At 40.2% G+C, this 19,712-nt stretch overlaps 1 protein-coding gene across 2 annotated transcripts in view; it reads right to left on the reverse strand.

Moving 5' to 3' along the window:
* KLHL29 (kelch like family member 29) overlaps nucleotides 1–19,712 on the reverse strand; it is a 388,615-nt gene that overhangs the window by 55,305 nt on the left and 313,598 nt on the right. For both annotated transcript variants that reach the window (XM_084202459.1, XM_084202460.1), the window contains 2 exons: nucleotides 16,004–16,142; nucleotides 930–1,129 (listed from right to left, as the gene is read on the reverse strand). In XM_084202459.1, the coding sequence (XP_084058585.1) occupies nucleotides 930–1,129; nucleotides 16,004–16,142 (339 nt within the window). The remainder of the gene's footprint in view (nucleotides 1–929; nucleotides 1,130–16,003; nucleotides 16,143–19,712) is intronic.

Genomic DNA, 19,712 nt, shown 5'->3' on the forward strand with positions numbered 1-19,712 from the left:
GAGTGGCTTGTGGTACAGCCAGGAATTTGAACCACTGTGTTTCAGCTGAGCTGCAGTTGTGGTTCCTCTTCTGCCATGCCAGGTCTGTCTGGTTCCTGTTCTGGCCAGTAAAGCTTAGCTGAGCAGGAAATCTTGGACTGTTTTGAAATACCCTCTGCTGGAAAGCAGAGGGCAAGTGGAAGGAGCAGGATGACATGGTGTGCCTGGCAAGAAGAATAGATTTCTTGGCCATGAGAGGATGGACTGAGGCATGGGCAAAGATGTAGCTCTGTAGACCATCACTGAGACAAATGTGCACACAGGGCACACCAGTTACCAGGGGTGGGCACACAAACCTTTCCTTCTGCCCTCCTTTGTGATGACATTAGGCCATAGCTCTGTATGCAGCAACAAACCCCAGGAACATTCAGTCTGGAACACTGGACATGTAAAGAAGGACTTTCTCACAAATGCAAGAAAACTGCAGCTATTGCAATGCAGTCCTTAATTTTTTGGCAGACTTGCAGGAGTTCTTCCTCCATTGGACCCCACCTCCAAATTCTTTTGTTTTTGGCCACGCTGGCCTAGTGTAGAACCCAAAATATGCTGTCAAAGTTTTAAGTAACCTGTGTGTTACAGCCTTGTATCTATGCAGAGATCATCTGGGAAAAAAATGTCATCAAGATTCCAAGAGTGGAACAAGATTCAACAAAATAGGTTATACAAGATGTGAAAGCTGTTGCCACTCAAGCAACAAGCTCTAGATGATTTTCCACTGGCCATCATGTCAGCATTGGAAATTCAAATCACAAAACAAATTAATGTTGCTTTACTTTATTTTACTCTATTTCATCTTGGGTTTCTTCATTATCTTTCAAGAGTTGTTCAAAGACAGGTTTATAAACCTTAACACAAGATTTTAAAAGCTCACTAGATGCAATGATTCTTACCTAGAAATGAAACGCAGACTTTACAGAAAGTATGGAACTGGAACTTGCTGGCAGCTTCCAGTAGTGTTTTTGCATTGGCTGAATCTATGATCAAAGAACCTGTATAAACAAACTCCAGGAGTAACTCCAGGACATCTGCAGTGAGGTTGGACATGGCCAGCTCCAGCTTCTCCCCGCTTCTGCTGCTGTCTCGTGGTGACCTGGTAACAGCAGACAATTAAATTATGGACATTACACCATCCCCAATTTATTGGCATTTATTGATTAGTGAGGGCTAGAAAATCGCTTTGCACCTCATTATATTTCTCCATTATTTTTGTTTACGGAACTGAAGAATATGAATTTTAAAATAACTGAACTTAAAAACTTTAACTGGATCTGAAAGAGAAGAGTCTTAAAGCAAGTCTTACGAAAAATCTTTATTGCTACTTTGCATTTTCATGCAAAAACAGTTGCAAAAGAAAAGGAAAGGAAAAGAAAGAAAAAAAAAAGAAAAAGGAAAATGAATGATTCAACATTAATGAAAATGAGGAACAGGATTAGCTTTCAAAGGGAAACAATACATTTTAACATCTTGGTTAACATCTCATCTTCTGTGCATAATATAACTGTTAAGGAAAAACCACTCTCCAATTTCAAGAGAAAAGGTCATCTACTTTTTCAAGAATCCAGCGCTAGAATAATTTTAGATGTCATGTACACTTAAGCATACATTTAAAGACCTTTTCATAAAAAATAGTAATAAAAATTACTAGTATCTATTTAGCTTGAACTTCTCAGTATGTTATATTAAATTACAGATATGATCAATGATATCTATGGTACATAGATGGCCATATAAAATATAATATATGCTTATTCTAAAAAATCTATTGTTCCCTTTTAGGCACTAAAAAAAGGAAGCCCTTCATGGCAATTGCTTTGAAAACTGAATACAAGACAAGCTAGACAGACAAAATGGTTAGAGCAAAGAAGGGAGAGGGGGGAAAACAACAACCAGCTCTGCCACAGGAAGCCAGCAGCCATCCTCTAGGAGTTTCATGACTGTGGCCTATGGTTTTTCCTGCATGAAGTGCTGAACAATTTGGGGATCAAAGTATCTCCTGCATTTGAAGTGTGCATTAGTGCTTGTGAAGTTATTGGACAAAAAGAAAATCATACTGAATTATAAAGTAAGGGCCCAGTTCTTAATGCATGGCTGATGTGTCTGCAACACTAAAGACAGGTTACACCTGAAAGACAAAAGTGATGATAAATTTGGTAACATCAAGGAGGGGAGGGGAAATCTGTTGGAGTAAGAAAATAAACTCTTTTAATGGTTAGGACCATCCAGCACCTTCTCAAAGAAACATGAGCTTTTTGTTTGTCACTGGACAGTCAACGTCTGTTCGCTCCAGTTCTGCTCGAGTACTTGCAAAAGCCATGGCACGAGTGACACAAAACCGGCACACGATGCAGCGCGACAGATACGGACTGGCCACAGCATCACTACTCACAGGCAACGCCAGCTTGAAGCGTGAGCAGAGACTACCACGAGCACTACCAACCCCTTGGGTTCACACAGATGCCTAGAAAGGTGATGGTCAGACCTCTACTGCCGTCATGGAGGAAAAATAAACAACACACGAGGCTCAGGTTTTTTCCCACATGACACCCCAACCACCTGTCCCAACAACACCTAAATCATTTGGGGAAATGCTTAAAATTTGCAGTGGATGCTTTGTCACTGGTCCTTCATTGACCAGCCCTGGTCAAGTCAAGGGCACAGCTTTAATTCATATGAATCTCTGGCAGATCAAAACTTTAAAGAGGTTTCATTTTCAATGGAGGAGCAGCTAGCAGTCCCTAATTTCTTAGTATTCTCTAAGGTAGTGAACAATGGCTACTCCCATTCACAGGAGGAAACTGAGGCACAAGGAGATAAAATCACTTGGCTATGATCACAGAGAGTCAGGAGTAAACCAAGGAATTAAACCCCATTTTTAAAATTCTAAATACTGAACCGTGCCTTTTCATGGCAACGCAGATCAGTTAGGCCCTATTCCACAAGCAGATGCTAAGAAAACACACTGATCATGACACCTGCTCTACAATCAGAGGTCTCTGCTACCCTAAATCCTTTATCACACCACAGTATTCTTTCTGAACTCTTGCATATGGATTCAATTCTGCATCTGAGGCAGAAATCCTCTGGTGGCAAACAGAAGAGTTGCCATTTCCTAGATCCTCAAGAGGATGTTGCAAAATGTTGGGGTTTTTCCTTTCTCACATTCACACCCCAATGATATGCCCCATACCTGATTTATGTCCAGTTTACATACATCTGGTGCTGCACTTTGGGCTGTCAAATACCTCTTGGTACAGAAGTAATTCTTGCTGAACTGCTCCCAGAAGTGGTTTGTACCTGACAGTGAGCTCGTTTTCACATGGGCTGGTTAATAAACACACCACCTAAAATTTCAGGGACGTTTGGAGGTACCCAGCAAGCAAGAGTCGGGCTCTTTCCACTGTGGCACTACCATAAGCAGTTATTTATTTTGGTGCACTACTTGCACTGTGCTGGTGGCAGCCACCGGGAAGGACCGCGCGTGATCCGCTGGGAATTGCACAATCACCCCCAGTGCAGAGACCAGGAGCACCGAGGAAAGGATGATGTGACACCAATGTCAGTGCAGACACATACCCATGCTAGCAACAACGGCAAGCTGCTATTTTTCACAATAATTAAGTAATAATCTCTTTTACTTTGTAATACACCAAGCAATAAACTGCTGCTGCAATTGATTAAATGCCAAAGAAAAGCTAAGGTGTTTAATCAATCACTAGAGCCACTTACGGCAAGTATAATACAAAGCTAGAGAGATTATTGATATTACACAATGAGCCAGAAATGGGAAAGAAAATTATCCCTATTCCTGCCTCTGCAATGCCCTGAATGTGTTGTGCTGTTTTCCTTGTGTTCTCTAAGCATGGAGCTCTTCGGCTTTATGTTTGGCTGAATCAAATACTGAGTACAGGCTGCATTCAGCCTGCACAAGGAAATCACAGCTACCCTGGCTTCCATGCCAGGGATCTGGTTTGGTAGAGGCTGAAGAATGTGCAGGGAATTGGCTGAAGCAGGTCCTAATGGATCAAACATTAAATGTCTGAAGGATAAGAAGAACATAATGTCAGGAAACAGACTGATGTCACTGAAATGGGAAATTCCATAGACTTCTTTATGAAATGATTTCAGTGAATCAGGTCGTAGCATCCCCCTCAAAGCCTGAATAAAGGTTTCTATGTTCCTTGTTTTCACAAATCTTAGAATATCATATGCCCTGTGCAGTTAGAATTCATCTACTTGGGACAGAGTCTTCTCTTAGCTCCTCTAGAGGAACTGCAATTAAGTGGCTAAAGCCGTATTACAAGAACAGAATTTAGTCCTGTAACTGCAAATGCAGTGGATTTGGGAAAATCTGTAGCCAAATATAGAGCTGTTCCCCAAATAGCTCATCCTGTGTCACAACAGGAGGAGTTTTGTTGGTGACATCAGTAAATGCAAATATTTAGAGAAGTCTGTTACCAGAAAAGCCCTGACTTCCTGCCTTAAGAGCTGGGAAAATTCATAATTCTACCTGGTACATACACTCCTGTTCCCCAACTCCTGACACAAACAAACATGAGGTGTTTTGGGGATTGAGAGCCTGCCTCCTTCATGTTTCAGTCTCACTTGAAGCCAGTCAACGCACTCTTATCGTCCATGGACATCATTAAATGTGGCACATTCTGCTATTTGCCCGGCGAACTCTAAAGTTTAAACAGAATGATGTCATTTTATTGGCCTTGTAATCATTGCTCATATTATAAAGGTCACACATTTCACATTGTGGCAGAAAATCAATAGCTCTCCCAACAGCCTCTGGGGGAAAAAGTTTTGCTTCTGAAGAATAATATATAATAAACAATTTTAGTCCTTACTTTATCATGGCTATAATCTTGGAGAAAAGCTACAGTAAAAATCTGGCAAAGGCTGATATATAAACTCATTAAAATTGGGAAGTGATTTAGAACAGGACTTTTAAAAAGATTTATCTTGAGCTAAACAGCAAAGAGATTTGTTTAGGTCTACATTTAAACAAGCTCCAAGAGCTCTTTAACAGCTTAATTTTATGGTAGCTGTTGGGGAATTCTTTCAGATTTACAAATCATGTATTTCTCCAGCAAGGTGATAGACCTGAGCAATGTGCAAGCAGAACTGAACCTGCAGATAAGCAGGAAGCACAGATATGCTCTGAATGGGTAAGGGCGGGGGGGGTACTGAAAAATATTCTGCATTGTCTGGAATAATTAAGTCCAACAAAATCAAGTGAATGCCTTTGAACATACTTTGTCTGCTTATCCTTCAGCTAAACTGCTTCAACTAGAGAAGACAAAGACACAGGAACCCTTTAAAGCAAAAGATGGTTTGATTACACTCTCAAATAACAAATCAGAATCGGTGTCCCTTTCTGTTAACTAATATATAGGAAAGAGCAAAAATATTTAAATACCTGATAGCAAGAAAAATAACCCTAATACTTCATCTGCAAGATCTAGTAGTGGAACTGACAAAAGAAAAAGTAGAGAAATCTACATTTTTTGCTATTTATTTGTCCTTGAAAATAATTTCCAAACATGAAATACACACATACAAGAATCAGCCATACTGCTTTCATGTTTAATAGTGATGCAACTGAAGTATTCTGCATCTTGAGTTATAAATAGATGTGTATCTACGCATTTTTCCTGCATTATTTGTATCAGTATGTTCCTGTAACAGAACATCTATGTGACTCTGTTCAAAACATTTAATAGTGAGATGCCTTGAATTGCAAAGCCACATTGAGAGGCTGGATAAAGTAGCTGTGTAAGTGAAACACCGCGAGCGCATCAATTTGTCAATTTATGGACAGCGCTACCGCCTCTCATTCAGCCTTCCCTCATGGATTGGATATGCTGCCTTTAACTGGCTTGCAACATTATTTTGACTGACTAATGGTTTGGCTACAGCTTCACTCAATTTTAGATCAAATACGAAAAGCTACCTATACCCAGTGCAGATGCCAGCCAACGTTCTGTTTACAAGCTACAGTCACAAAGTCAAAACAAATTCTGGATGTTCAAAATGGAGCCATCTGCACAGAATAAACATGAAAAATGTGAAACATTTTATGTAAATGTACATTACCGCCTAGGAACAGTTGGTTCAGCTTCCACCCAGGCTGCCTGGTTGAGAACAGGAGGACTGACAGAGTTTGTGACACCTATTTACATTCGATGCCATATGACTCACCATGCCGTAGACTCAGAGGTATGACGTATATTTAAGCTTTGTGCTCCAAAAGGGCACTGAAATAAATGATTAACATTTAAAATAAAGACACACTTAGAACAGAACTGTTATTTGTGATCTTTCCCTGGACAAGGGGGACTTGGTGTGTAATTTTTCCCTTTTTCCTCTCCAAGGCTCACCTGTGAGTCTACTGCCACTATCTGCTTCTCCCAGCAGGAGACAGCAGGAAGGAGCTGGCTCCATAATATAACCTCAGTTTTGTTCATATTTCACTCAGAATCTATCTTTAAGAAGCAGGAGAACACACTCATTCTGGCAGTGTAAGAAAAAAAAATTGCTGTCTTTGACTATCTATGGCTCAGGGTTTCATACAACTCAGAGATCTAATTCTCATCCACCAAAAGCAAGTGTTTGAGCTGACAGGAGCCTGCAGGATTGCTGGCAGCAGGGAGGAGCTCCTGCTCCACCCTGGACTGAGGAAAGTGAAACCCATATTTTGGGGCTGGTCCCTCCCTACACGGCCCGAAGCAATGGCCTGTCCCATCACCCAGCTGCCTTTTGGCCTCTCCACCCCAGTGCCTTCCCAGGATTTGCCCTATCAGCTCAACATGCTGACCTTGCTGGCTTGTTTTCATAATTAAGAATATAAATACTTACCCTAAAGTAATTGTTTTCCCATTATAAGAGAGCTACATATTTTCTACCAAGATAGACAGGACAATAAAATAATCAAATTAAATTGCTTTGTTCCCTGGACAGCATTTAGGACTCCAGAAAATAGGAAATCCAAGATTTTCATGTAAGATGAAGCACTTAACCAAAGAAAAGCTACTTCTTTTTATCTCTGTCAAATTATTTTGATTACCAAAGAAAGGACTCCAGACTGGGGTAGACAGCTTCTCATGAGGCTTAAGAGTCTGTTAGCTGTGTGCTCATTAGAAACTGCTGCTCAAGTCGACACAATTTAGATTGAACATCTTGTTTATTGTGGAACTTTAACTTTTTACTTTAATCCTTAAAGCACTGAAACTTCAGGCAAAGAAGAGAGTGCAACGATGCTGCATTTTAACTGTCCACTACTTGATTTTTTTTATCATCTTCAGAGTGATTAGTGGTTCAAAACCAATATGTCTACGTATCTTGGGAGAAGCAGAAAAGAAACGTTGTTAAATTATAGCCAACCTTCACCTATGTACAAATCAGACTCAGCACTCTACATGGAAAGTTGTATTTTGTACTGAATATCTTGATTTATCGTAATTATGGGTTCATGAGATATAAAAGCTTAGATGCCGAAACATACAACATATATTTCCACAACATGAACCAAAAAACATGTGCATACTGAGGTAATATGTGATTTACTGAGTTATACAAGTTTATGCAGCTGCAAGGTAATCAATCATCTAAATGATGACAGGAAGGGGCATTTATAGAGCAACATCATAGCAATACATATGTCATAAGTCACAGAATGTTTTATTAAACAGGATTTAAAAAAAAACAAACTACACCTCAGAATTGCTCCTCTTTTGGAATTGTTTTATCAGCTCAAAATGTATAAACTTGCAAATCTCTGCTTTTGTTATTCTATCTTGTAGATAAACATTATCTTTGAGCCTCAGTCACTATCCATCTGTCTCATGAGAGAAGAAAACATGTACTGTAATGGTTCTATTGTATGATTACAATAAAGAACTAGTAAAATCACAAGATTAAATAAATTACATTGTTTAAACACAAGCTTGCAAATTCGTCAGGAAAATTTACCTGCCCAACAAATCCATTTGCTCACTTTTTATCAGGATGTTGATACAAATAATGTTCCTTGTTCCAGGCAAACAAAATCTGGCAAGACTAGTGTAACTTATTAGGGTCAAATGCTGCCAGTTTGCACCTGCTCTATCAGAAGAAAATCAGGAAAATTAATGGCTGTGAGCTCGGGCACGCACCAGCAGCTCCTGCTAATTCACCATCACAGAAATGATCATTACAAACCAAGACGAGCAACGGGATTAAGAGCAAACGCTTTTGTTCACGGACAACATGGCCAGAATAAAATAAAGCAAACAAAAGAGCCACGTTTCCTATATAACCTTAATGCCATTCACTGATGGAACACAATCTAAATGCTTGGCCAGGACCATTTCTAAAGGCAGGATCAGCTGCAGCCTGTAACGTTAGGGTGTCGGGGATCACAGTCAGAGGCACAAATCTGGCTCCCTGCTGAGATTTAAGAAAGAAGATGACGAGTTTGAAGATGCCGGCTTAAATGACTGGCAAGTGAATGAAGAAGTGAATAGCAAGTGCCCTTGGAAGAACAGTGTTTCATGACCTACACTCTTCCTAGGGACTGAGAATAGACTGCATCTCGCAAGGTACTAGCGGAGAAACAAAAAAACTGGGACAACTTATTAATAGTGTGGGATCTACCTTGTTTGCAGGTATCTCTGGCAGCCTAATTCAGTGGCAAAACAACCTGGGTGAGAGCTACTATTTGTTAAAGGTAAAGAAAAGATGCAAGCAGGTTCTGGGGGATTATATAGGAAGGAAAATTAAAAGTAAGTTGACAGAATAAAAAATTTATTCTTATCAACCTTAAAGCTCAAACCCTTACCCAACTCCTATCTGATTTCTTTTAATAATATTTATTACACCATCAAAAACCAGCTTAGCACTGAGCTGGCATGCAGCTAATAAATCTATTTCTTAGGAATGTGGTGAAATTTATACAAGTAATTATCTAGGTAGTCTATCCAAGACTCTTTCTCATCATTGCAATGTCTAGAGGGAAAACAATAATAAAATAATGATAACCACCATTATTATTTATTACTACTACTATGATTATGGCAGTGCCCAAGGATCCCAATCAGCATTACAGTAATTAGAATTAATTCTGTCAGGCACTGGTTCTTTCTCCTTCAGCTACAGGGTGTTGCTAGTGCTTTTTTACAGTATTTATAGATCCAGAGACATCCATGAATGAAAGGCATGAAGCACCTCACCTATGGCCACAGTACAGGCAGGAAAGATCATGTGGCTCTTCTCACCCCATCAGTCCCTGCCCATCCACCCTTCAGAACTGCTCTGAGTATTTCAGACACTGAAGCTCAGCACTGTGCAAGCAAAAAGAGGGAACCACAATCAGATATGATCATAAACTGGTCATATTAATTCAAATTCATTATCCCAATCCAGCAGTGGCTCCTCCTTGATGATATAAATGAAAGGAGTGAACTACTGATCCCTGGAGCTACCTACGAGCAAGTTGGAGCTGGAGATTCGATTACCCTCATTTTAGGGCAAGACTGGCTTTTGGAATTGCCCCAAAAATGACAGTTTTCAAGAATATGGCTCCTGTTTCTATGCCGTGGAAGATTTTTTTTCTGTTGTCTTTGATTAATTTTTTTTGAACTGCACCTTTTTAGATAACTGTTCTCTTTCACCCCTGAATTTTAACAAGAGTTAAGCCTAGGCAGGGCAGTGAGATGTAAGTAAGCACAGGTAGGTCACTTGCACTGGCATCTTGAGAGATGTTGCATGACAGCTGGGTGGCTCATGGATGGGTAGAGCTGGAGCAACAGAGGTGATTAGTCTGTCATTCCTTGGGTAAGATTTGCAGAATTTGTGGTTGAGTCTAGAAATTACAGGAGCAAGAAGTCCCAGCTACAGTAAACATAGATGCTTTCAGTGAGGGAGAGGAGTGAAAGGTTCAAGGATCTGCTCGGTGCCTCAACAGCTGCCATTACAAGGCAGAATTTCACAGGCAGAAGATTAATTTCTGTGCTGCATCTCAAGGCTTGAAAAGAAGCCCTTCTGTCCTCCTTGCCAGGGTTTCTCTTCAGAGTAGGGCACATTGCTCTGCCCCTCCTTGCAGAGTGCATCCCGCCCAAGCCACTCACCCTCTGAATCCACAGCCACACGTGCAGGGCTGGAAAGAGCCAGGTTGTGACACCTGCGATGGGTTTTGTGACAGTGCAGAACACCACTGAATATTTGTAAAGTGCCATTCATTTATGTAGAACACCATATATTTTTGCCTGATGAAAACACGTTTTCCAAGGTCTGGCAGCTGAGAAATTTGAAGCCCAGCAGGGAGCTCTGAGGGGCGGGCAGGCGGCTGCCTGGGCAGGAGAGAGAGCGCAGTGCTCATGGAAATAGAACACCGAGAGCAGGGGGCTGTGTCCCATGCCAAGATCTTGTGCCCAACACACAGCAATTATCACTGCCTCGTTTAAGAGAAAAACCTTGTCCACAGCACAATTTACACCTGTCCCCTCGCAGTAAAGGGTGAAGGATATTTTACACTCCCATGCAACCTCTCATTCTCATGGTTTAAATGGTTTAACAGAAACCCCTGGAGGTCTGTCTCTAGGCACAAGGTACCTCTCCTGGCATCAGAAACAAACATTGTATCTTTAACTCCCTATTTCTCTGTTTTCACCTACATGCTATAGTTTGTTTCCACATTCATTCTGTTCTACAATGGAGCTGAAGTATGCAGATGTGGAAGGCTGCTTGCTTCTCTCCCAGAGTAAAAAGCAAGACTCCTAATAAGCAGGAAAACATGAAGGGGTCACTAAGAGTAGATTTTTCTTTCATCCTGCTGTTTCTCAATTTGGGCTTTTTAGAATGTAAACACAAACCAGACAGTCTGTTTTCCAGACACCTAAACGCTTTTGCAGTTTTGTCAGGCTGTTTCAGATGGATACTGGCAGGTCTCTCTGTTGTGCATCCAAATGCTCCCTTTCCACACAATGGTGTAAAATGCAGAATGACATCTTCGTCTTCTGTGTAGGTGTAAAGCAAGAGGAATTTGGTCTTCTCACCCTAAATGCTTTACTTCTCCTGCCCTGCCTTCAAGCCCTCAGAGAGTACTTTAGAAAAAAAAAAATCAAAAATCTGAAGACTTGAGAGAAAGGCAGGGTATTGTGGAAAAGCAATTTGGCCATGAAGTCACTGGGTCTGCTTTGTAGGAAAAGAAGGAGGAACATAGCCGGGCCAGATTACAATGCATCCAAAGCACTGCTTCTTGTGACAGAATCTCTTTGTACATAAGACTTACCACTCTATGCCAGTGGAATCAGACATCCAAGATGACTTAAAGATTAGAATGCATCATTAAAATCTAATCTTGAAAAGATAAAGCTCGTAGGACAAGATCTGTGTATCTTTAGCAACTGACCAGAGAGAAATCTACTTGTAAAAGCTTGCTTATAAAAGCAGCATTTTGGCCAAGAAGAGACTTTTATGTCAACTGCTTCCTTTTATAATGTCATATTTGGTAGAGATTCCAGCACTCTGGGTTAAGAAGAAGAAAGCAGCAAATTAAAATGTTCCGGTGAAACATTTTTTGTTACGGAAATATCAGAAATTCCATTTATTCAGCAGCTGCATTTGTCTATCCCAAATACAGCTGGAAATAAAAAAGATGGCTCTTCATGGGATTTTCCATTAGTTCTTTCCTCCTGCTACACACCCCCACACCCACCTTTCACTATTTCTTCTAGGGTAGATACAAAACCAGAGCTGATTTCTTTCCTCCCCAAAGAATGTTTTAAATAAGAAAATCTGCGCTCTGAAAGAGGCACATTTTTGGAGATGGGTTTTTTGATGGATCTGGATCTGTTTTTTTTTCTGTGTACAGATATAAGCATAAATATGTGCCATTAAGAAAACCACTGGTTTCCATAAGAAATCATTCATGTCCTTTTAGTCAACTATGATTCAGGCTGGGTGACTGGTCTTTCTCTCTGGGTCATGAAAAATAAACACTTCAGAAGGCAAATCGTGCTATTTATCGTGAGATGGGATGTATCATCCTACATACATTCCCATCTTTCCTCCCAGCTGCAGAGAAGTTTAGAGAGCCAGCTTAGGCTGGACCCCTGAGGGATCAATGAACCCATCCTAAGTTCACTGTCTATGCAAATCACCCTCTCTTTTATAGGAAAGGGGGGTGGCCTCCTCCTTCACCTCCTCCTTCACCTCATCTCAGACACCTATTTTGCAGGGAGAGGCCTTGCCTCTTGGACAGGTCTGTGTCCCTCTCTGCAGACTACAGTAACAGTCAAGAAGGTGAGGTTAGACTCAACCTGCCTTGGATGCCAGCCTTGCACCTAAATGTTGCTTAGCTAACACAAGACATAAGCAGCTTTCATTGGTCCAGGGGCCCTGCCTGCACACAGGAACCAAAAGAGAAAAAGGAGAAAAAGATCCTTCAGGAAGTCTTCAAGATTCTCCTTTTCATTGTCTGTATCATAAATTAAGCCCTTGTTTTGAGATGGTTGATTCCATGAGTAGCAAAGTCAAACAGGCTGGAGTCAATGTGGTTGGCAGTGCACTCAAAATATGTAAGATGGCCTTTAGGGGACAGTGCTGTTTATCATCCATGCTCTCCTGAAGCCCTATACTGCAGTAGTCCTGTATGGATCCTCACCCTTCCCCTGAATCTCACCTTTTGCCCTTCGTGGGCACAGTGATATGGAACAGGTATCAGGAATATTTCATACCTGCTGTTCCTAATACACATGATTCTTTTCTGCACTAAAAAGGGCTGAGGCTGTTTTCCATGGTCAATTGCTGTTGGGAGGGAGATGAACACCAAGTCCTGCAATAGGCTTGAGTGCTGTGCAGCTTCTGACAGGGATGACTTGTTTCCAAAACAGGTGCCTGGTATGGTGCTGAGCTCAGGCTCAGGACTGGACTAAACCAAGCTCAAAAGAGCTCATATATTTAATAGATAAATCACACGGAATGGAGAATTTTCGGGATGAGGATCAGAATGCTCAGCACAGGATTAGCCATTTTTTGAGAAACTAAAGGGGTTTCAAAATGCACTCTCATTACCAAATTTGTTTCGTAAATAACTTTGCAATTGTTTTGGACAATCAAACCTGGCTATCATCTTTTTATCAGTGCAATAAAAACAACATATTTGCTTCCCTGCTATGACTAATTCTCATCAAATAGCCTTCCTGAAGATGAGCAATAACTCTAGTTCTATTATGTTTTTTTATCTGTATTTTGGTTTTATTTTGAGAAGGAAATAATTGATCTTATTTGATTTTGAACATTTCTCTTTCATTCTTTTGAGACACTACTTGCTATTCTACCATCAGATACCAACTTGAACACACAGTGGAAATCAATGGCAGAATATGAGGTTAATAATAACCAGCCTGTGGCAAATAATAAGCCGAGGTAAATACTCAGAAAGATTCTATTTCTGCATGTTTCTATAGAGGTACATAGTACCTTCATGAATAGATCATATTCTCATTGATGTTTCTGGTGACACATCGGTGCCTGTGGATGGAATGACATTAGGGTTTAACCCTGGCTTGCACTGATTGAAATGGCCTTTCTATTATGTTTAATATAAAGAGATCTCTTTTATTCTTTAAGAAAAACTGCCATTTCTTGTTTTGATTTCTACAATAACACAAGGAATGCAATATAAATCACATAAAGCTTTAAGTGCTGCCTCAAAGGAGCCGCTAACAAATATCATAGAGGATTCTAGATGTATTGTATCTGTAAACATTCTAACTCTATGAACTATAATGATTGTGTATTATTAAGGGCATGATCCCACAAAAAATCGAGTGCCTCTTGCAATCTGAGCCCTTGACTTCCATGGGGTTTCATAAAGGACAAGGCTTTACACTGCAAATATCCTACAAAAAGCAAATCTTTAGAAATTCCACCCCATGGCCCTGAGTTTATTGTCTCGCAAAGACACATTTGCTCAGTTTACAGGTGAATATTTATTTTTCTCACCTGACAGTTTTGCAAACTCAACTTGACATCAAGCTGAATTTTTTCTTATTCAAGCATCATCATCAGTAATAAAGGCATTTTTGCCTTGGATACACCTGTGCAACTCCATTAGCCTCCATCAAGGTTACATGTTTGCAACTGAGGTTATATATGGAAAGCAACTGGGATGGAGAGACCTGATGGTGGACACAAAACGACCTCTGGAATATTTATTGCTGCTGATGATGTGAAAGAAGGCAAAAAGTGGTGAGTTTAGCAAACAGTCTAAACCTTCCACTATTTTTTTTCTTGTAATGCATGCAAACCTTCTGTGGGCAGCTGAAAGACAATATGTGCTGAAAACAAGGCTTATGCTTTCACAAAACCTAGGAATTTAATTTTTTATATTGTTTTCACTAAGTTCATAACAGAGCAGTGCTCAATCTAATGTAGACCTCCATTTAATAACGAAATAATAAAGCAGCAAGATTTGTCAGTGCGCTTCTAGAAATGGATGCTGCCTGGTGACTTTTGCACACAAGCAGATGCCGTCACAACAAAATCCAAATGACAGTCTTTGGACAGTCAGTGATTTGGTTTCTCTAAGTGGGTTCTATAATTTTTCTTTTCCTGTAGACTCTACTCCTTATCACCCTGAAAAGCATATACTGTAGCCTTAACGATTAAATAATAATGAGCAGACAGAAAAGAAAGGACAGGAGAGATCTGGCATAGCTACTGCTAGCAATCATTAGATTTACAGAGGGGAAAAGACATGCTTCCTAGGCCAACATATTTTTTATGAATAATTGATAAGGCAGTCAGTACAGTTATATCATAGAAATGTAATATATATCCATAATTATAGAACCAGCTTTGTGCAAAAGGACACAATACACTGAAAGGAGATACCAGCCAATAAGCCATCCTGAAATAAAATACAGTCACTATTGTGTTAGTTGGCAAAATTTAAATACAGGATTTGAAGCAAGCAAAATGTTCTTTAATCCCATTTTTTAGCACAGTCCAGGCTCAGTCTGCTCAGGAAAATACTGCAAGGCAAAATCAGCAGCTGCATTAATTTGCTGATGATTGAGAGAAAAATGAAAGTTATCCTCGTGGTTTTTTTCTCCCTACTTGCTGATCTAACTTACTAATAATATGAGAGTACCAAATTATTCCTATGCAAGTATATGAAGCATACAAATTGAAAAATCAATGTAATGGAAAAAAAAGATTATCATGCACTGTTTAGAATCAATCAGCTAGAAACAGGGGGAAAATACGAAGGTGGAGGCATGATGTTTAGAAAATGTACATACTGTACCTACCCTAAGCTGAAGTGCTCGTGTGAAAAAGCTACTGTTAGTCCAACACGCAGACCGAGCTACATTTTGACCAGAAAATCATCTTATTTCTGATTTTTTTCTAGAGAAATTAATCAGTTGTCTTTTCTTCTTTTAAAAGTCCCCAAATAATAAAAATATCAATCCCTTTGCCCATAAAAGCCCCCACAAAAGCATGTAACAAAGATTTCAGGGTGAAGGGATTACAGTACTCCAAATGCTTTATTTGCACGATGTCTCAGCACCGTTCACCTGAATGCTGATGGCTTCTGCAGCCTGAAGCACAGACAGACTTTTGTCGTGTGTGACAGAGTCCCTTGCAAACACTGACAGCAGTAGATTTTAGTTGTGGACTGAATCACCATTAGCAGTGGAGTTTAAATCTTAGATCTCTCAGTGGTGGAACACTTTCTTCGGCCAAAACCAGCCTCTACTCATCAGAAATAATTACACTGTACGAGTCAGATGTGTAACAAATGGATCTGAGCCTCAGTTTGGAAATACATTCAGAGGAGGTGGAAAGAATGGCTACTGGCTCTGTGACAGGAGATTCAATCTTCATAAACCTGCAAGAGAGGGGAGGAAAAAAAAGCGACACAAATGCGCCCTACAAAAGAACAGAGCAGATCACAGCTGGAAGGAAGGCAAACCTTTTAATCAGGTCCTTGAAATACAAGCTGCAGGAAGCTAGAACATTTTGGTGGACTTCAAACTCTTTGCCTTCAACAATAATTTTCAGGTCTGTAAACTCTTTCGCTCTGCGTTGCTGGTTCAACTCCTTCAACATTTCTGCAGAACAGAGAAGACAGACAGTGCCAGGGTTCCCATTAAGAGTTTTTTATTTTTACTTTTTACTTTTCATTTTTTTTTTTTGTAAAGAAGTAGAGAAACAGGAAACAATTGATATTTTTGTTGGCAAGATTGGCTCAACACAGACAGTCAGAAGTTACGATTATAACATATTAAAAAAAAAGAAAAAGAAAAAAGCAGGAACCAGTAGGTCTAAACAACTGAAATATATATACACAGAAAAAAAAAAAAAGCAAAAACAATTCCTAAATTTGGAAGGGTTAAAAATGAAAATAAAATATTTCAGCATTAGCAAATCAGAAACACAGAGAATGCATTATCACAGAAAAGTTAAAATAATTTGTTATAATCAAAATCAAGAGCTAATGAATTTCTATCCAAATGGAAATAAGTTTTGAACATACTAGAATAATATTAGTAAAAATGGTATTATGATGCAGTATGAACTGGATATGGGTCAAAATAATAAAACCACAAGACCTGCAAAAATAACTTATCCTTAACATGGTAAAAATGTGTTAAGCCTTTCAGTTAACATAAAAAATAGCACTTCTAAATAATATATAAATTATAGTGCATATAAAATTAGTTAAATTATCAATGCACCTTGCAATATACCTCAGCTATATAGACTACAATTGTATATGTTTCAGAATTAGCTTTAAAGCATCCTTATGATAAAAAGAAATCTCATGCAGAGAATAAATTACTGCCTTTTATAGCAATTCCTATTTTTTGCACTCCAAGGATTTTTACCATCACAGCATTTTTATTTTTTAGCCTTCAATGGCTTCATTTACAGCAACAATCAACTTTCACACATCATGAAAGAATCATAATGATTAAAATAACCTATGAAAGTGTTTCCATCCTGCAATAAAGCACCTACCTTGCGTGACGTCTCCTTTTATAGAGCCTATTGGTGCTAATGGAATGAAAAGGTAGCATGCCACGTCTCCATGTGGGATGTGAACTACTAGGCGACCTACATGTTTTATATGCTGCCTGGACTTTTAAGGCTAAGACTTCCCTCCAACTTTGCAGACTAAAGTGGCTATCAAGATGAATAATATACTTTTCACCTGGGCAATAGCCTGGTGGTTCAGAAGCCAGTGATCAAGATGACAGAAGAGGTGATTTTAAATACTAAAAGACTTTGGGTTTATTTGATGTTTGCAATAGGTCAAGGTTCTCATTTCCTCAGTGTAACACCGTGAACACATTCCTCTTCAGACAGATCTGTAAATCAACAACAGTTCCTTACATGGAGTCCTTACAGGAAGTAAAAGGGACCTCAAGGGTCTGTAACTCTAACTGTGCTCAAAGCTACTGACAGGCTTGAGCAAGAGCTGCCAAAGCATTGCCAAAGGGTCTCATGGTGAAACCCAGACCCAAATAATCCCTGTGCTCCCCTGCTTCCCCAAGGAAACTCAACAGGAATCATTGCAGTCAAGCACCAGTGTTTAATGACACAAAAGCATGCAAATATACAACTGTTTCGTGAAAAGAAATTGAAGCTCTCCCAAGCCCCAACATCTGTGGTGCATATTTTTCAGGCCTAAGTAAATAAATGTCACCTTGCACATTTATGTCTATTTAATGGAAACACAGTAGTGTCTGAAAGGCTAATTATTCTATGCTGAAATGGGTCAGTGCTCTCCAGAGAGCAAGCAGATCATTAGAGAGGGCACAGAAATAACAGCAGGCTTTTGTCAGATCTATAATAGGGGAAAATAAACCACTTTGTCCTGTGGGTGCTGTAGCAGGGACTATTTTTAACAAATTCAGCTGAGGTAAAGCACAATGATACATCTTGAGCAAAACCTAAAATGGGATCTGAATGTTCACTCCAGTGCAGGGGAGTCTCAGGCTTTTGCTGGAGGTGTGATGCCTGAAGTCTCGCTGCACAAGGAACACTTTGGGCCTCAGCTAAAGATCAAGAATGGTTTGGGCACAAGGGGTGTTGTACTTGATGGATGGCCAAAGTGACTGAGGTCTCTGGTTTCACAGGAACAGCATCAGGTGCTTTATCAGTTGCATATATTTATGGAGGAAGCATTTTTCTGTCCCTTTTCACATACATGAACAATTTTTCCCCCCATTCTCTGTGATGGTCCATTTTCCCACTTTCATTTACAGCAATGGCATTTTCCTCACATCAATTTTCTATCATTTCATGTCTTAAAGACTGTTACTTTTCCCTCTAAACTTTCTGATACTCTCTTCCCTTTTCAAATTTACCCAACCACTGTCCTTGACCCCCATTTGCACTTTTCCTAAGTTCCTATTCAAGTTCCATTTCTCTTGTATTTGTGACTTTAGAACCTTCCTCACAGAGGCCTTTCAGGACAAGGGCTCCATCTATGACTAAGTCATACAAGTCTAAGATTACCCTTACAAAGGGTCAATCTCCACATCACCTCATTCCATCTCCCTCTTTTAAAGCTCATGATCAATTATTACAGTGTTCAAAGGGCACAACTGTATCAATAGCAACTGCAGAGATGGATCCTGGGAGAGGAGAGGAGAGGAGAGGAGAGGAGAGGAGAGGAGAGGAGAGGAGAGGAGAGGAGAGGAGAGGAGAGGAGAGGAGAGGAGAGGAGAGGAGAGGAGAGGAGAGGAGAGGAGAGGAGAGGAGAGGAGAGGAGAGGAGAGGAGAGGAGAGGAGAGGAGAGGAGAGGAGAGGAGAGGAGAGGAGAGGAGAGGAGAGGAGAGGAGAGGAGAGGAGAGGAGAGGAGAGGAGAGGAGAGGAGAGGAGAGGAGAGGAGAGGAGAGGAGAGGAGTTGTACTCTTGAATGGGCTGGGGATTTTAGGAAGTGAACTCAGGGTAAGCAGATCAGTACAGACCATCCTTGAACTCCTGACTGTGGCCAAGATTACTGAAAAACAAGACACAAAGCTCAGCCACAATACCTATTGATGCTGTGCTCTCTGTGCTGCCTCCAGTATTGTGAGAGCTGGTTTGAGCATCTAATTCCCCAAGCAGCTCCCACAGGTAATGGGCTCATTATTTGGACTTTTTGAGCACCCTTTAATTACACTCAGTCCTGGGCACAGCTTCTATCTATGCTCTTTACACACTTGAATGTGCTTTATGCTGCATGGATTCATTAAGGGATGCAAACCAGAAAACAGGTCTGGAGTAGTGATGCAATTTGGCTCGCAAAACCCCAGAAATCAGAATAAGTTCTAATCAGAAACCAAAGCTCCTCTTTTTCCTACAGACATTTGCAGGCTGTGATTCCCTTCTTGCTCCCCTAAATTGTTATAGTGCTGCCCACAGAGAGATGACTATGAACTGTCCTGAATTTTGCAGCTCAGTATCTGAACTAGAAAGAGGAGAGGCAGGTGGAGAGGAGAAGGAAGTCAGGAGACCGCATTGATTCATCGATCTTCCTCGCTCAGGCTCCTTTGTATTACTAAATAACTAGCAGGCATTAGTATTGGACACAAGGTTATATCAGAATGGGCCCTCATTCTCAGAGAATTTGTAATGCTCACACTGTGCTTAGCCAGGCATTAATGATTTATGAGGACTCAGGATGAGTT

Source organism: Fringilla coelebs (genome assembly GCF_963513975.1).
Source record: "Fringilla coelebs genome assembly, chromosome: 3".
In the NCBI taxonomy this organism is placed as follows: domain Eukaryota; kingdom Metazoa; phylum Chordata; class Aves; order Passeriformes; family Fringillidae; genus Fringilla; species Fringilla coelebs.